The 19,237-nt window shown below is 36.7% G+C and overlaps 1 protein-coding gene across 3 annotated transcripts in view; it reads right to left on the reverse strand.

Moving 5' to 3' along the window:
• Positions 1 to 10,358: 10,358 nt before the first annotated feature.
• LOC108272058 (ubiquinol-cytochrome-c reductase complex assembly factor 1) overlaps positions 10,359 to 19,237 on the reverse strand; it is a 28,643-nt gene continuing 19,764 nt past the window's right edge. For 2 of the 3 annotated variants that reach the window (XM_017480174.3, XM_047158698.2), the window contains exons 7-9: positions 13,697 to 13,774; positions 12,909 to 13,022; positions 10,359 to 10,891 (exon numbers count right to left, since the gene is read on the reverse strand). In XM_017480174.3, coding sequence (XP_017335663.1) covers positions 10,757 to 10,891; positions 12,909 to 13,022; positions 13,697 to 13,774 — 327 coding nt within the window. In that variant the 3' untranslated portion in view covers positions 10,359 to 10,756. The remainder of the gene's footprint in view (positions 10,892 to 12,908; positions 13,023 to 13,696; positions 13,775 to 19,237) is intronic. The other variant, XM_047158697.2, reaches the window with a different exon arrangement.

Raw genomic sequence — 19,237 nt, forward strand, 5'->3', positions numbered from 1 at the left:
ATTTAATTACAAGTATAGATAAACACAATGTGCTTAAGATAACAACACACAGACCATTATAATCTTTCATGTCTTTATTGAACACATCCCATTAAACATTCACAGTACTGTGGAACAAGTAAGTGAAATGTTTACACCCCCTAGCTCTTGATGTATCATGTTGCCTTCTTGATCATCAGTGAATATTTTCACCATTGATAATAGTTGTGTATGAGTCCGACAGTTGTCCTTAGTGTGAAAAGATGGATCTTAACATCATGTAGTCACTGTTGGAAAGGGGTCAAATATGCAGAAGATGCTGGAAAACCAAACAATGCACAGGACCTGGAGGATTTTTCTGAAAAACAGTGGGCAGTTTAATTGCTCTCGACAAATAAGGACTCATGAACAACTATCACAAAGGTAACAACAACAAGGTAGTCACTTACAAAATTCACTTAGTTTTTCCACAGCATTGTGAATGTTTAATGGGATGTGTTCAATAAAAACATGAAAGATTGCAATTGTTTGTGTGTTGTTAGATGAAGCACATTGTGTTTGGCAATATATGTGACTTTGATGTAGATCAGATGACATTTTATGACAAATTAATGCAGGAAACCAACTAATTCCAAAGGTTTCACATACTTTTTCTTTCCACTGAATAGTTTGTACAGAACAGAATATATTATGGAGAGTCCTCCTAAACCACAAATACCAGTATGTGTGTGTGTGTGTGTGTGTGTGTGTGTGTGTGTGTGTGTTAGGGCCTAGTAATATTGCTTAAATATTATATTTATTACTTTTCATTTACAGGCACTAATACAATTGTGTGGAAAAAACAGAGTATGCTAAAATTATAGGATTATATACTTTTGTTACATGTAGCATAGTTCTGTCATATTTCCTTCACCTTCACTGTTCCTGGGAGTGAAGGGATTTGGGGGCACCAACACTGATTTTACATACCCCTCAGCAAATGTGCAGTTGCGACCTGGGCCATAACTGCCAGTGTTTCCAGGACTCCTTCAGCAAAATTGTCTCCAATGTGTTGAGATTGGCTAAGGGGAAATCCATTATAGAAGCACCATGCCAGAAGAGAAGGTGTTGCAGATAATCTTTATGGCATGCATGTTTTCTGTTTAGGCTTTGCTTATTTTGAAAATTCTATTTGAATATTGTATGTCTTTATTCCTGCTCAATGTCTTTTTATATATGGATTTCCGTGCTGCTCTGGTTTTACTTCTAGTGATATTCAGGGAAAAAGTGGACAATTATGTCACAACCGGACAGGTACTGTATGCAAAGAATCTATAGTAAAATAATATAATAACTGTGCTGGATTAAGTCTAGAGGTACAGTTGTAACTAGTCAATGGGAAAATAAATTAAATCCCTAATTTTCTTCTGACTTTTCTAATACTTATTCTTCATTTTGTTCAGGAAGAATCAGCCACACCATATGCCACAGATTTTGGGAACATCTGACTGTAAACAAGACTTCAGTGACAGGAGAATCATATCCATCACACAAGAGAAACATGCTGTATATAAAATATACATGAAATAAACACGAGGGAGACCTAGTATGAGTAATATGTAATCTTATTGAGAATTCACTGGGCTGGTGGACTGTATGAAAGGATGTTCACCTAAGACACAACACACAGATAAGCAAGGCGCAGGGGGATAACAATACATGTATTTGATTAAGTGCGGCAGGCCTCAGAGCGTAGGTGGAGTACGTCTGCATGCATGCAGAAGGTCAACTAAGAGACACACACACACACAGAGGCCTGGTGTGTATGCAGAAAACAGAAATTACTCTGTTTCATATTCTGTTTCATGAAAAACTCTTATAGGGTAATGTACATGCAAGCACCATAAACAAAAAAGAAATGTAGAACAAACTTAAAATTTACTCATAATGTAGAGATGGTGTGTTTGAAAGTGTCCTTTCTCAACGAAAATCCAGTCAGGAAGTGACACAGACAAGGTCAAGTTATTTTTAAAGAGTGAAACAAGACAAAATATATTTTAGAGCCGGAACTGCACCTGCGTGATAAGGGTCGCTCAACAGTGCCAACTGATGTCTAGGTCATCCTGACCCTAAGAAAACTGCATAAATAGAAGAGCTTCAGCTCTGGTTTTTAGATTGCATTTTGGGGCGTCTCAAACTGTGGGGATCTCGTGTGGTGGAATGGAACGAATAAACCTGGACCCTTGCTTCTTCTCACTCATGGCTGGTGTCTTATTTTTCTTTCTCCAATTGAATATGTGAGTATCTGTTTCTATGTTAAGTGTCTTCAGGTAATTGGCAAAATTTGAGCCAGCAAACACTCTGCTCTTTCTCCAAAGCCATGTGCTGAAGGTAACTGCACCTGATGATAACCCACTGCCAACTGCCATTATCAGGATTATTAATCTTTTATCTTAGGTTGAGATGATGCCACGGCTCTATGCATGTCCAAAGTGTTCACGCATACGTTTTACTGTAGTAAAACTAATCAAACATATAAGATCGAATCATGCTCATGAGCATGAATTTTCCATCTGATGCGGACTTGATGAGTGTCAACATTTCTTTCTCACATATGAGTCTTTCAGGCGTTATGTATATAGAAAACAAATAACTTACATTTGGCCAAGTAATAGCAATGTCACTGGACAGGATTAAGTTGACATTAGCGATAATGAAGTCAACACTGACTATAATGAAAATGAAGTCAACACTGACACTTCAGAGGATTCTCTTGAAGATGTTATACTGGATATGAATGATCTTTTCACTAATTTCAGGGGAAATCTTGTCTCTTATGTATTGAAGTGCAGTGAAAAAAATGTCCCACCAGTAAGAAATGTTGGAAGATGTCAAGTTTCTGTTTAGTTTCTTTTAAGAAAACTATGATTCCTTGCTTTCTTACCATCTAAAGCAATATGGTTTTAATATCTAAGACATTCCTGAACTTGTAGGGCATTTACAACCAATATAATTTTTTGCTGAGGCCTGTAAAGTAATAGACTCTGAACAATTGTTCAAAGAATACTGTATATCCCATTTGGACATGATAGAACCTGTGCAGCATACTTTATTGGTAATAAGATTGGAAATTTTGCCTACATTCCCATTGTCGGTGTGCTCAAAAAATACTGCAGCCATGAGATTGTATGTGATTTTATACAGACACAAAACACTCAGCCTAGAGATGAGCATGTGCTGAGGGACTACAATGATGGGATATACTTTAAAGAACATCCATTCTTTGGCAATCATCCAGTTGCATTACATCTGCACTTCTATGAAGATGAATTTGAAGTGGTTCGAATTCCTCTTGGTTCTAAAAAAACAAAAAACAAACTCAAACTCTGTGCCATCTCCTATACTGTTGGTAATGTAGATTTAAAATATAGGTCTCAGATAAAGCATATTCACCTTGACTTACTTGTCAAGTATTCTTTGTTGCACTTGACTTACCTGGACCTATCTGGAAAGTATTCACTTCACTTTTTCCACCTTCTGTTATGTTAAAGCCTTATTTCAAAATGGATTAAATTCATTATTTTCCTCAAAATTCTACAAACAATACCCCATAATGACAACATGAAAGAAGTTTGTTTGAAATCTTTGCAAATTTATTAAAAATAAAAAACAAAAAAAGCACATGTACATAAGTATTCACAGCCTTTGCTCAATCAAGGATGTCTCTGTACATTGCTACATTCATGTTTTCCTCGATCCTGACTAGTTTCCAAGTTCCTGCCGCTAAAAAACATCCCCACAGCATGATGCCGCCATCACCGTGCTTCACTGTAGGGATGGTAGATGACTGGTGATGACTGGTGCCTGGTTTCCTCCAGACATGACACTTGCCCTTCAGGCCAAAGAATTCAATCTTTGTTTCATCATGGTCTGAGAGTCCTTTAGGGGCTTTTTTTTTGCAAACTCCAGGCGGGCTGTCATGTGCTTTTTACTGAGGAGGGGCTTTCGTCTGGCCACACTACCATACAGGCCTGATTGGTGGAGTGCTGCAAAGATGGTTGTTCTTCTGGAAGGTTCTCCTCTCTCCACAGAGACACGCTGGAGCTCTGTCAGAGTGACCATCGGGTTTTTGGTCACCTCCCTGACTAAGGTCCTTCTCCCCCGATCGCTCAGTTTGGCCGGGCGACCAGCTCTAGGATCAGTAGTGATGGTTCCAAACTTCTTCCATTTACGGACCTTCATGCTGCAGAAATGTTTCTGTACCCTTCCCCAGATCTGTGCCTCGATACAATCCTGTCTCGGAGGTCTCCAGACAATTCCTTGGACTTCATGGCTTGGTTTGTGCTCTGACATGCATTGTTAACTATGGGACCTTATATAGACAGGTGTGTGTCTTTCCAAATTATGTCCAATCAACTGAATTTACCACAGGTGGACTCCAATCAAGTTGTAGAAACATCTCAAGGATGATCAGTAGAAACAGGATGCACCTGAGCTCAATTTTGAGTGTCATGGTAAAGGCTGTGAATACTTATGTACATGTGCTTTTTTTGTTTTTTATTTTTAATAAATTTGCAAAGATTTCAAACAAACTTCTTTCATGTTGTCATTATGGGGTATTGTTTGTAGAATTTTGAGGAAAATAATGAATTTAATCCTTTTTGGAATAAGGCTGTAACATAACAAATTGTGGAAAAAGTGAAGCACTGTGAATACTTTCCTGATGCACTGTACTTTTCCCATTCATAGATATGGATCTTATTGGATATTGGATCATTTTCCTCAATAATTAAATGACCACGTATAATATATTAGGTCTCATTTGTTTAATTGGCTTCTCTTTGTCTACTTTTAGGACTTGAGTGAAATATGATGATGTTTTATTTATTCAGGATTATAGAAAATTCTAAACGGTTAAATTTTTTTCAAGCACTACTGGAACCACTAACTACCTATCTGGAAAAATGTATGAATTAAGTTAGCTAGCCTTCTAATGCTAACTTTCCTTATATACTGTGGATAGTTGAGGTGATCACTTTAGCCCATCTCACTTGGTTAGATAATATAGTTTTTCAAAAATATACAGTGGGGAAAATAAGTATTGAATGCGTCAACCGTAAATATAACAGTTTTTCAGTAAATATATTTCCAACGAGGTTATTCACATTAAATTTTCACCAGACATCAGTATTAACTCAAGAAATCCGCAAATATAAAAAATTCACAACATTAAAATCCATAAATAAAGGTATGTGTAATAAAGTGGAATGACCCAGGAAAAAGTATTGAACACGCTAAGAAAAAGCAGTTCTCCAAGTCAAAGTAAGGCAAAGAACCAGCTGTAAAAAGGCTTTTCATTACCAAGGTGTCACACAAGAAACATCTCATGATGGGTAAAACCAAAGAGCTCTCCCAATACCTTCGCAACCTTTTTGTTGCGAAACATATTGATGGAATCGGACACAGACCTAATTCAAAACATCTGAATCTTCCAGTAAGCACCATTGGGGCCATTATGCACAAGTGGAAGCAACATAACTCCGTCATCAACCGGCCACGCACAGGAGCTCCTCGCAAGATTTCTGACCAGGGAGTCAGAAGAATAGTCAGAAGAGTAGCCCAAGAGCCAAGGACCACTCGGAAAGAGTGGAAAGAATCTGGTGCCATCCACCAGGACGATGAAGATGAGACGTGGACCTTCCAGCAGAACAACTATCCAAAGCATACAGCAAAAGAAACTCTCAATTGGTTTCAGAGAAAAAAAAATCAAGGTGTGAGAATGGTCCAGTCAGTCACCTGACTTGAATCCAATTGAACAAGATTTAAAAACAACATGTTTAGAAGAACGGACCAAAATCACACCTGAGTACTGCAGCCAATTAATTTCTTCATACAGGAAGCATCTTGAAGCTGTCATTACAAACAAAGGCTTCTCCGCTAAGTGTTAAATAAATTTCACTTAGCATGTTCAATAATTTTATCCTGTGTCATTCCTCTTTATTGCATATAACTTCTGTTACAACCCACTATCTTGGGATGGGAAGTTTTTTTTTTGTGCTGTGACATATTTTGTGTGCAGGTCTGAACTCCCTCCCAGAATTTCCAGCCTGCCCTAGCGTGCCTTGCTCCCACCTCCCAGGATGACCTCACTGATTGGCAGCCATATTTAAAGAGGAAAACGAATGAGGATGTTGGTGTTTTGTGCTGCTTGTATTGTCTTTCTTTTCCTTTTGGGTAAGCTAGCTACCTAATAATAGCATTCTTTTGTTTATTATGTTGGCTTTGGCCCATCCTGAAGTTACACCTGGTTTGGTTAATTTGTACAGTTATATGTATATAATTGTCTGTTACAATATACCACAACCTTTTTCACACAGCCTTGTTTGTGTTGTTATTCCTGGCTTCCCTTATTTAAAGATCAATCCAATTGAATCCTGAGCTGGTTACTCTGTGCGGCCCAACCTAGACTTGTTACACTTCATTTATGGACTTTAATATTTTGATTTCTTCTATGTGCAGATTTCTTGAGTTAATATCAAAGTGAAAATTTCATGTGAATAACCTCATTGGAAATATATTTACTGAAATAAATGTTGATGCATTCAATGCTTATTTCCCTCACTGTATTCCTTGGATATAGGCCATTTTATACAGTTGTGTGAATTGTAGACACAATGTAAAAATGTAATTTCAAAATTAACCAATGAAGTAGTGTTTAAAACAACTTAACATTTAAAAAAAATTTTCTTGAAAACTACTTTTACTCAAATGAATTGTTACTACAGCATCAGTATGTTTATTCAACTCAGTGTTTTGTTCTCTTTCCACAACTGCTTTTAGCCCAAAATGTCATATGTAGCTAAGAGGAAATAGGAGTCTAGGTCTGTGCTCACAAGACAATATTGCACTGTTTAGTACAAAAGTATGATTATTCAGTCTACTCGGCAGTGCCTGTTTACTCAACACCTCATGTTTCTACAGTAACCTGCTCAGTAAATGCTGGCACTCTTGCTCCTACAATGATTTGTGCCAAAAACTCAATTTCCCCCCTGTGCTTTAAATATAAATCATGCCTGCTCCTTATTTCACCACAACTGTAAATGTAAACCTATAACATTTTTTTGTTCATATATAAATTTGCTTATGTATGGCCAACCCCAAGAAAGAAAGGTAGAAAAGATATTCAGCAGTTGTTTGGCTCTGTTGACTGTGGGATTTTCAAGTTGATGGTGAGAAATATAAGGGAAAGTAAATAATATTTTAAAAATAAACCTCTTTTTGGTGTGCTTTAAAGTATTGATTATAATTAAAATGAAATGCTCAGCCTCTAACATGTTTAAAAGAAATGCTATTAATAAAGAATTTTTATATGAATTTTGAATTGATCTTTATTGAAAGTTTTCTTTCTTTTTTCAGTATGCCCTGCACAAATAATTATTTATTTATATTGTGATATTTTATGTTTATTTTTCTCTCTCTCTATGCAAGTGTGATCTTCCATTCATAAGGAAATGATGTCATATTATTTTGCTGAATTTTGCTGTTCAAAGGTATATCCATATTTCTTATGTTTATAATTTTCTCTCTATACCTGAATCTAAATGAACTTAAAATTAGTTTGCTACTGAGTGCCACTGAAACAAGGACAGGACACTCAGAGAAGCAAAAGGCTACATGTGTTTTTAAAGGTATAGTTCAACCAAAATTTTTTAATTCTGTCATTTATTCACCCTCATGCTCATACTGTATGCTATTAAATGATGATGCTAGTATCACTTTAAGATTCAAAAAGGGAGATATGGCAAAACAAATAATTCCCGAATGTTATTATGGTTCCTGCTCCTGACTCAAATACAAAAATAGGTGTTGTTGCAAATATTTTCTATATTTCAACCCATTCTTCTGTGCTCTTATCTCATGAAGGAGCCCTTGATAACAGACACTGCAAATGCTGTTAAATGGCTTGACAAAAACAAGCATCTCAGAGAATGGGTAAATGAACCAGATATTCTGAAGATGAAAAACGAAGACACGAAGAGAGCCCTCAGTAAACTTTCAGAGGCTCACAGCCCTGAAATGTGCCAACTAACTAAAGAGCCATTTATGTTTCACTTTATGTTCAGGGAAGATATGGAAATGTTTCTCAAGGAGTGCAGAGACAAACAGGACCTCAGGGTTAATTGCCTGTTTGAAGAGTTTTTAATATTTAATTTCTTAATTATTTTATTTTAGTTATTTTAATTTCATTTTAAGTTTCAGAATATTTTAGTTACATTTAAGTTGAGAAGTTTTGTTTTTATGAACGTCAATTAACTTTTGATATTTGCACACCCACGAAGTAGGCTAGGCTAACATCAGTTCCAGTTTTTGACCATTAATATTACATTCACTTGCAGATCCTCTCGCCGAGTTTGTTGTGAACCCTCACGTTGTGACAGACTGTTATAAATGCAAGTGAAAGTGGGGGAAGTTGCACAGCATTTCATTCCTTTACACTACATTTGGGCTAAGGACAACTAAGTGATTTTACAGATATAAGGCTCAGCATAATGCTGAGATGTGCTAGCTTGGCAACGAGAGATATGGAACTAACGTCTGAGTTGTGGCCATATTGTAGTTATCCATTCAGAACTAGTTATGGCAGTTTGTCTTTAGATTTAAGAAAAGAAAACTCCAGTACCCTTTACATAGCTTCAGGATACAACGTTTCAGGATACCACTATATATTGTTGTACACTGTGGAGACTTATTACATAGCAAGCTAAACAGCATGATGACATTAACATAATAAACCGCTGGCAACAAAAGTGACTACACCCCTAAGTGAAAATATCCAAATTGGGCCCAAAGTGTCAATATTTTGTGTGGCCACCATTATTTTCCAACACTGCCTAAACCCTCTTGGGCATGGAGTTCACCAGAGCTTCACAGGTTGCCACTGGACTCCTCTTCCACTCCTCTGTGACATCGCATAACTGGTGGATGTTAGAGACATTGTGTTTCTCCACCTTCTGTTCGAGGATGCCCCACAGATGCTCAATAGAGTTTAGGTCTGGAGACATGCTTGGCCCGTCAATCACCTTCACCCAAAGCTTCTTTAGCAAGGCAGTGGTCATCTTGGAGGTGTGTTTGGGGTCGTTATCATGCTGGAATACTGCCCTGCGGCCCAGTCTCCGAAGGGAGGGGATCAGCCCCTGCTTCAGTATGTCACAGTACATGTTGGCATTCATGGTTCCCTCAATGAACTGTAGCTCCCCAGTACCGGCAGTACTCATGCAGCCCCAGACCATGACACTCCCACCACCATGCTTGACTGTAGGCAAGACACACTTGTCTTTGTATCCCTCACCTGGTTGCCGCCACACACTCTTGACACCATCTGAACCAAATAAGTTGATCTTGTTCTCATCAGACCACAGGACATGGTTCCAGTGATCCATGTCCTTAGTCTGCTTGTCTTCAGCAAACTGTTTGTGGGCTTTCTTGTGCATCATCTTTAGAAGAGGCTTTCTTCTGGGACGACAGCCATGCAGACCAATTTGATGCAGTGTGCGGCGTATGGTCTGAGCACTAACATGCTGATCCCCTCCCCTTCAACCTCTGCAGCAATGCTGGCAGCACTCATACGTCTAGACAACCTCTGGATATAACGCTGAGCACGTGCACTCAACTTCTTTGGTCGACCATGGCGAGGCCTGTTCTGAATGGAACCTGTCCTGTTAAACTGCTGTATGGTCTTGGCCACTGTGCTGCAGCTCAGCGTCAGGGTCTTGGTAATCTTCTTATAGCCTAGGCCATGTTTATGTAGAGCAACAATTCATTTTTTCAGATCCTCAGAGTTCTTTGCCATGAGGTGCCATGTTGAACTTCCAGTGACCAGTATGAGGGAGTGTGAGAGCGATGACACCAAATTTAACACGCCTGAGACCTTGTAACACTAACAAGTCACATGACACTGGGGAGGGAAATTGGCTAATTGGGCCCAAATTGGATATTTTCACTTAGGGATGTACTCACTTTTGTTGTCAGTGGTTTAGACATTAATGGCTGTGTGTTGAGTTATTTTGAGGGGACAGCAAATTTACACTGTTATACAAGCTGTACACTCACTACTTTACATTGTTGCAAAGTGTCATTTCTTCAGTGTTGTCACATAAAAAGTTATAATCAAATATTTACAAAAATGTGAGGTGTGTACTCACTTTTGTGAGATACTGTATATCAATATATGTCATATTATACCAGGCTTACCTAAATTAGCGGATAGCAGTTAACAGAACTTGTACTTCCTTAAAATTTATGTCAATGATAAAATGTTAATATCAGTTAGGCAACATTGTGTGTGTGTTAGTGAAAGACAGACCAAATGATTACTCTCAAGTTGTGACTGACACTTTTGTGCAATACCAAAGAAACAAGTTTATTTTATCATAATTAAAACAACCAGCTCCTTATTCCACTCGGCCTGATGAGCTTAGCAAACAAGTAAGCACACACACATTCCTCCAACACAGTGAGAATAGCAAAACAGCTTCAGTTATGGCCAAGAGCGTAAACATCATAGGAGCTCTTCAAATGTGTAAATACAGAAAACTGCTGAATCCTCCATACTCTCTATATGTGAGGTTAACAGGCCCATGCAGTCCTATCACAGTATGCTGGTTTAATGAGAAAGGGAGAGAGAGAGAGAGACAGACAGATCAAGCAAACTGGCAGCAGTTCCAGGCTGGTCAAGTCTTCAAATCAAGTATCCAAACCATGATGATGTGGGTACTGTAGTCTGACGGAATATTGTTCTTCACAGGCCTGCATCATTATATGTTGGATTGGGCATCTTCAGTATGCTCTGTGCATTCTCTTCCACCAGAGGACGCCATTTCACCTCTCCTGTTAGGAGCAGATCATCCCCATCCAGAGAATCAATAAACTGCATCTATCAGGAATAGGACAGAAATAGGATTAGTGGGCAGTTTAATACAGAAAACAGGTTCTATATATGCTCACTTTGCAGTTTAGGAAAGCCTGTATATTCATGCAATTAGGTCAGTCTCTAGAACACAAAATAGTGCAAGAAACATACAGTAATTGGCAGTTCTGTGGGCAGAAATTACTTTTTGATAAAAAAAGGGGAATGGCCCAAGTAGGTCAAGCTGCGAGGAGGTCTAACTCAAATAACCACTCTTTGCAACCTTGGTGAGCTGAAAAGCATCTCAGAACACACATCAAACATTGAAGAGGATGGGCTACAAGAGCAGAAGACCACATTGGTTTTCATTCACATCAGTCAAGAATAGGAATTTGAGGCTACAGTGGGCACAGACTCAATCAAACTGGGCATATGAAGACAGGAAAAGAGACTAGGCAAAGTGTTTATCCTGTGATAATTTGAGCTGCTTCATTTTTGGTATGTTGTGATGTTCGTTTGTTCCTTTGGTGTACTGGGTAGTGAGTGAGTGAGTGAGTGAGTGAGTGAGTATGAGGTAGGGGCATTCTGTAGGCATAATGTAAATAAACCAGGAATAAAAGTAAAATGTATAAAATACATACAAAAAATACTAAATAAAATGTATTTTAGTCATCAAATGGGTAACATTTGGGTAAAATACATTTTATTTTTATTTTGACTAACACCCATAACAGAAAGCATGGAAATGAAAGATGCCTGGATTATGGATAAATTAATGAATTTAAAATGTATATTTCTGTAAAGCTGCTTTGTGACAATATCCATTGTTAAATGCAAATAACATACACATAGCAAACCAGCATACTGTGATATACAAATAAAATTTTAATAAATTGGAAAAAAGAGAGAAAAGGACCATTTAAATGGATCCAAATTAAAAACAGCTGAAACAATGAAGAGTGCACTCCATAATGTCAATACAAGTGTGTGATTACTATTAAACGGCAATGGTGTTAAACATGACAAATATACACGCTTGCTTCAGAGGGGGCCATGGTCACCATAATGAAGGTTTCCCTGTGTGCGCTCTGTTTTTAGATGCTTTGTGTGTTACACATGCACCCCTCGATCACCTGTGTTTTGTGTGTATTTGTACAGATATTTCTGTTTCTCAGAATGGCCCTAAGGTCTCTGTGCACTCATGTAAATTTGTATACATGACTCAGTTGTAATAAATTCGACCATCAATTGTAATAAGTCAACATAGCTGCTCAAAGCCTGTAGAGAGAATAGCCAAAACACAGACAGAAAACTGTGTTCACATGTCTGGTAGAGGCATTTTTTGTAGAGGTACACACCTGGAATTAACATGCATCCAGGGTGATCCAATCGTAAGTGGACAGTGCTAAGAATGTGTGAATGGGGTTAAATGCGTCTCGAAGAAGCATTGTGGTCCGATCACTTGTGTGCAACCATAGCATTCTGAAAGGAAAGCAGCTGCTTTTCATCGTCTTTCAACTTCTTTCATCGTCTTACCTATCATTCATTTATGAGTTTCGTTGATAAATTCATTTCTGCCTGAAATTCATTTCTGCCATGATAAATGTGCATAACACCCTTCTACAGGTGGAAACAATATATGAAAACCCAACACAAGTGGTCATGGGAGATGTGCATTCATAATGCCAGGTGTGAATGGCTATGCATCTTTGCTGTCCACTTGTAATACGATCACCTGAGCTGGATATTAACCCCAGGTGTGAACAGGGTGCTAAACAACCAGTCAAACTGTTGGATTAAGTTGCTGGAATTTTGCCTGCTCTGGTACAAAAATGCTATTGTGCATAAGTTGGCTGTACCCTTCTCTACTGTGCAGATTACTCTCACAGCTGTTAATGCCATGTCAACATGCATTCACAGAATTCAGGGCTGTGTCCCAAAAGTAGTATGCCTAAATACTACAATTTGGCAATATAAGGCTATTTGTTGTCTTCTAAGATAAGTTTTATAACTCTTTAAAATTACACACATGCATCTCACTGACCTGCTTGCGTACATATTCGACCATGAGCTCGAGCTGTCTTGGGTCCTCACATTGCCTGTTGAAAAGATTCCTCCAAAGCGCTGCTGCAAGAACACAGTCATCTGACAGGATTCCCTAGAAAAAATAAGATCACATTTTTACAAATTGGAATCACTTATCAAATGGCCTTATAATACATGTTTTACACACAAATTATCATATAATTTTTCCCCAAGATAAAAAGACCAAAAATGCAGCTGGTCACAATCAATAAACTTCATATTCTCCATATTGTTCTCCATATAGAAAGTTTCATCACAGTAATAATTGTGTGTTTAAAAAAACCCCCAAAACAAAACAAACAAAAAAACCACTAACAAATTGGTTTGTCATACTTAAATTATGCAAGGGACCACCTCTGAGATCTTTGGGTTATACTTAATATTAATACCTTTGTGTTATTGTTAATACTATAGAAAAGATTGTATTTGAACAAGCACATCAATAGAAAAAAAAGCTATAAACAGCAAACTTATAAACAGTTATAAACAGCAAACTTTTGTACTTTAAATCCAGCTGTTTTGATGTATTACTACTAGACATTTTTCAATACGCTCAAATAATTACATTCCAACCGTGCTCTAGTTTCACAACTGTAGTTAACTCCTATATAAAAAAAAAGAAAAAGAAAAAAAAGAGGCAGTCTTCTGTCAATCTAGTGAATGATGAAACAAGTCTTGTATAAAGACAAAGGCTCCCAATGTAGTCCAATAGCTATGTTTGTGTTCAATGGTGTACAAGTAACTTACCTCATCATATCCAAAAATAGCAGCATAAAATGTTTCAGTCATAACCCTCAAACTCTCCTTCCTCTGAATAGCATCAATCTTAAGAAAAAGAGAGAGAGAGGGAGGGAGGGAGTGGTTGGATGAGACTGATGTACACCAGACCTTAAAAACAGGACTGTGCTCACAAGAACTGTTTGATTCAATCGAGCACTGTTTTGTTTATGATACAAGTCTCATCCAGTTGCATTGTTTTCTGTTTACTTTTCAATTTTGTGTGATTCTTTTTGCAACCACATGGCGGTGCAAAACACCTAGAAAAACACCTGCTGTTATAAAAACATTCCTAGTGACAGTCTTCCCTTTAGTACAAGCTATTTCTAACTACTTAGAAATAAAAAAAACAAAAAAAAAAAAAAAAAAACCATTTTGTATTTACATTTATATATATATATATATATATATATATATATATATATATATATATATATATATATATATATATATATATTTACATTTTTATATATATATATATATATATATATATATATATATATATATAAAAAAATGTAAATATATATATATATATATATATATATATATATATATATATTTACATTTTTATATATATATATATATATATATATATATATATATAAAAATGTAAATATATATATATATATATATATATATATATATATATATATATATATATATATATATATATATATATATATATATATATATATAGAGGCCAGTCCAAGTAAATAAAATACAAAAAAAATAAAGAATATCTACATATAATACTTGTAGCTCCATAATTCTAAAATGTTGCTACTATTACACTTGCATCACATTTTCTTTGGTTTGTGGTGCGATTTTATTCAGCCCAGCGCTTTTCTCAAATCTACAAAATACATTTTATATAGGAGAAATTCCTTTTTAAAAATTTTAAATACAAATTTTGCCCTGAACGTATAGTTATTATATAACACTAATAAAAATATTTGTGCAAACCTCAATCTGTGCAGGTATATGTGTGAGTGTGTGTGCACACAAAAGGGCACATAAAGCAAAGCACGTGGAACAATGGCAAAATATTGCTAAGTCAAAAGGTGCCAAACTAATTAACTCTTACTCAAACAGATTGAATGCTGAATTCACTAAGGGTCACCAACCAATCCTGTACTGCCCTAAAAACTAAGCCTGGAAAGTCAAGAAAGTGCTGCTTATGCACAGTCCTGCCTGTAAATGCGTACTACTGCTTAGAAAAATATACACCATGAAAATGGTGTGGAAACACCAGCCAGATGCTGGTCTCGGTGTGTGTGTGAGCACACACGCAAGTGTTGGACTGAATGGAAATTCAACAAGGGCTGGTGAGCATATAGCACAAATGACAAGTGTTTTCCTTCCCTCGACACAATTAGCATGAGTAACCTAACGGTGACGAGGGTTTGGTTGAGACACATTCTGTAACACTGCCCTGCTCACACTGAGCTAACCTGTCAGACATGTGATTACTCATACTGCTTTTACAGGACTTTTTCCTCTGACTGGTTAAATAAATAAATAAATAAATAAATAAATAAATAAATATGAAGATTCTTCAGTTCTGAGCAGAAAACGGAATGGTGCAGCAGTTTATAAGCGTGTATATAAGCAGTTAACATTACCTTAGTTTTAAACTTGGCTAACCTCTTTAAGCTAATTCTTAACATAAAGTGACATGCGACTGAAGTGGAAAATGATGTCAACATGCTGCCAGTTTAATAATGTTGGCAGTGTCTAGAAGGCTAAAGTATATAAATGGGTTTTGCCTGTGAAGACTGCATTTGTTGTTTAAAAGGATAAAGAAGACCATGAAGACCAAAGAGCTGTGTAGCAGCGGGGGGCATGGTCGAGTTTCAGCTGTGGATGGAGAGGAGGCTGGTCGAACCGGCAGGTAATGCATAATGATTCTCACCTGTGTCCTATTACCGTCAATTTATTTTTGTTTCTATTTGTGATTTCAATGAATCCCGTATCGAGAATGAGTGTGAGAGAGAGAGAGCGCGAGAGTGCTGGCGAAGCATGCAAGACATGCATACACACAAATGCACACACACCGTGGAGCATGAACTGGACCAAGCGAAAGCGGTGAGTCCAGGACCGACCTGCTTCCGAGTTGTTTAGCTTTGTTGATTTATTTATTTATTTATTTTTAAAAGTGCGTTGAAAAGTGTAGACTGAATAAAGGCGAGCCCGGAGCTCAGCTAAAATTCCGCCTGTCTCCCGAGTCTTTTTCCACACCCTCACATGCCAGGGTTCTATAAGCTGTCTATGGGAGAAAAGCAAGCCATTCTGAAGCTGAGAAAAGAGGGAAAATCAATCAGAGGCATTGCACAAACACTGGGCCTAGCCAATGCAACAATTTGGAATGTCTTGCTGAGGAAGTGTAATGTTCTGTACTGATGTTCTGCTGGGAAACCTTGGGTCTCGGCCACTCCATAAAAACTGTTCAGGAATGTTTTGAGGAACATGACAGAGTTCAAGGTGTTGACTTGGCCTCCAAATTCCCCATCCCCATAGGATGTGCTGGAGAAACAAATCCGATCGACGGAGGCCCCCAACTCACAACGTAAAGGTCTTAAAGGATCTGCTGCTAATGTCTTGGTGCCAGATACGCAGCACACCTTCAGAGGTCTTGTGGACTTGAAGGGTCAGAGCTGTTTTGGTGGCACAAGGGGACGTACACAATATTAGCCTTTCTATTGCGTGCTGTTTGTTTGACGTGCATGCGTGGATTCACGCTCATTCAGTGAAGTTTAATGTAGACTCGCTTTCTGTCAGGATGACCCTTTATAAAAGAATGGAAATACTGGCATGAATTTCTAACACTTACAGATAAGGATATAAATGTAATTTTTTTTATTTCTGTGCTGAAGAAAACATATCTGGAAGACATTAAACAGCACATGCATCTGTAGAGCATCTGACACGACAAGCCACATTAATACACTTACGAGTTTGTTTGAAGTGCTTAAGATCAAACAAACACTCACGTTTTAAACAACTTGGATCATGCACTTTTCCTGCAGCAGTTCACTTTGTGACCTCCGCTGTTTTTCAGATGTGCTGTATTCATAGAATATTTTTCCACCATTGTGAAGTGACATCACTGACTAGGGTTATCCACAGTGACGTCACAGGCCGAACTAATTGATAATGAAATTCTTTGTTATTTTAATAATTGATTCTTATCAATTAATTGTTGCAGCCCTAGTGTGTGCGTACACATACATACACACAGTAAAATAAATAAATTAATTTAAAAAAGAGAGAGCAAATTGAGCTCCTGGTTCACCACCACAGATTGGTATAGTGACTAACACTGCCATTACTGACCAGATCGTTTTTTTGTCAATCTCACGCTCTCTTTGGAGTACATAAGCAACTGCTTTTTCAGAGGAGAACCTTTCCATTTAGTTCTTTCCATTGTTTGAAGTACACTACCAGCTTTAGAATACAACTACATTAAGTAGTCTCTGACAAACTCTTAAAGTGGCAGTTTTAGAGTTATTTTAATAGGCAGGCAAGAATTCCACACAAATTAAAAACAATTTGTTTAAAATTGATATAAAATTAATCACTTGTATAGGCTTAATAGTCTTAAATGCGACTCCAATTTCTTAAAAGTGCAAAGTAAAATACTTTTGACTTAAAAGAGGGATCTGTACTGGAGAGCTGCTGATTTCATTAATTACATGTGCATATACACATTTTAAAACACTAAGACATTTATATTTTTTAAAAAAAACAAAACAAAACAAAACAAAAAAACAAAAACCGGTCACCATGTTCCAGATTTAATTCCTCACTTTTTCTCATACACATAAAAACACACTTTCTTGGGAATCATTCCTAAAAGTCAAGAAACATTAGCCTTTTTACCCCACTGTAGGGCCGAATGGCTACAGCTGCATAGTGCCATTCCATGCTGGCTCAGGTTTTTGAGTGTGGTTATGGTTTCTTTTTCCATGTTGTGCGCTGCTCAATCAAAGCTAGAAAATACAGTAACAGCACAGAGTGACGCCTGGATTAGTGACTGTATCCTGTGGTTGCATGTGATAAATTATCCAGTTGCACCTGTATAAATACTGCATTGACTGAATTATTGAACCTGGGATTGAGAATAACACAACAGGTTGCTCAAAATAGTAGTGCATATTCAGCCGTTGTACAGTATTGTTAAGCATTTTTTTTTTTTTTTTATTAAACCACTGAATGGCTTTACGAAAGGAAACTAATTCAATATTAAGGCAGTCAAGCACTCAATAGGTCATACACAACAAATAAATTAAATTCTAATATAATACACATGATCTTGGTAATGCTATCTGTTGTGTATATATAAAAAGATACAAAATGTAAAGTACATTGCATAAATCAGTCTTAATTCCATATTTAACCCAGTTTTGAAGAGGACTTCATAGTATTGGCTGACTTAAATCTGTTAATCCTCTATACACTTAACAGAAGTAGCCTAAATTATTTGACAGATTTATAATTAAAAAATAAAAAAGGGGAAATTGAAAATCGAGTAGAGCTGCAACAACTAATTTATAAAATCGATAATTATCGATTATGAAAATCATTCTCAACCAATCATATTATAGATTAGTTGGTCTGCGCACGGCATTTGGCACGTTTACTCATCACGTCGGTTCCCGCAAACAAGCATCGGAGAGTAAAGACCAAAGTTGTGTCCCAAATGACGTACTATACACTTACACTAGACAGTAGAGTGCATAGTGGATCAATTTTAGAAGGGTAGTATCGTCTCAAATGGAACACTAGCAGTTTTTACTAACCGGAAATATAAACCGCTTCCCAGTCGATGGCAAATGAAGTCAAACGCATGTAATGTGACACCACTAGCTTTAGCAAAATACTAGAGATGCACTGAAGTATAAAGGCTATTTTTCCTGCTATCAGCTGATTATATCCTGTCAATCAAAAGAGGGTGGGAAAACATTGATTTTGTGAAGATGATGTCTTGTGTGGATTGAGGATAAAACTGCAGTTGTAAGTTCTGTAATTTCTGCACTGCTAAAATTTGTTAAAAATTTTACACCGGAAGAGGCTAATTCCACCAGTCACCCATCAAAATTATATTTATTCTTATATATATATATATATATATATATATATATATATATATATATATATATATATATATATATATATATATATATATATACATATATATATATATATATATATATACATATATACACACACACACATACATACAGAAATTTTTCTGTAGAATAGTATATTTCATATGTAGTTAATGTTACTATGAGTTAATATCATAAAAAAAGAAGTTTATATTAGGCCTATATATTACCAGTTTGATGTTGAATGATGAAGTAGAAATGCTTTTGTTTGTGGTGAGTGAATGTGAGACTAACAGGAGGTTTTTTAGAATTCGGTCAATTAATTTTGTTAATTTGAATTAATAACATTCAATAAGTTAAGAAATCTTACTTTAATCTTCAGAATTTAGTTAATGTATTAATG

Source organism: Ictalurus punctatus, chromosome 11 (genome assembly GCF_001660625.3).
Source record: "Ictalurus punctatus breed USDA103 chromosome 11, Coco_2.0, whole genome shotgun sequence".
NCBI classification, from domain to species: Eukaryota; Metazoa; Chordata; class Actinopteri; order Siluriformes; family Ictaluridae; genus Ictalurus; species Ictalurus punctatus.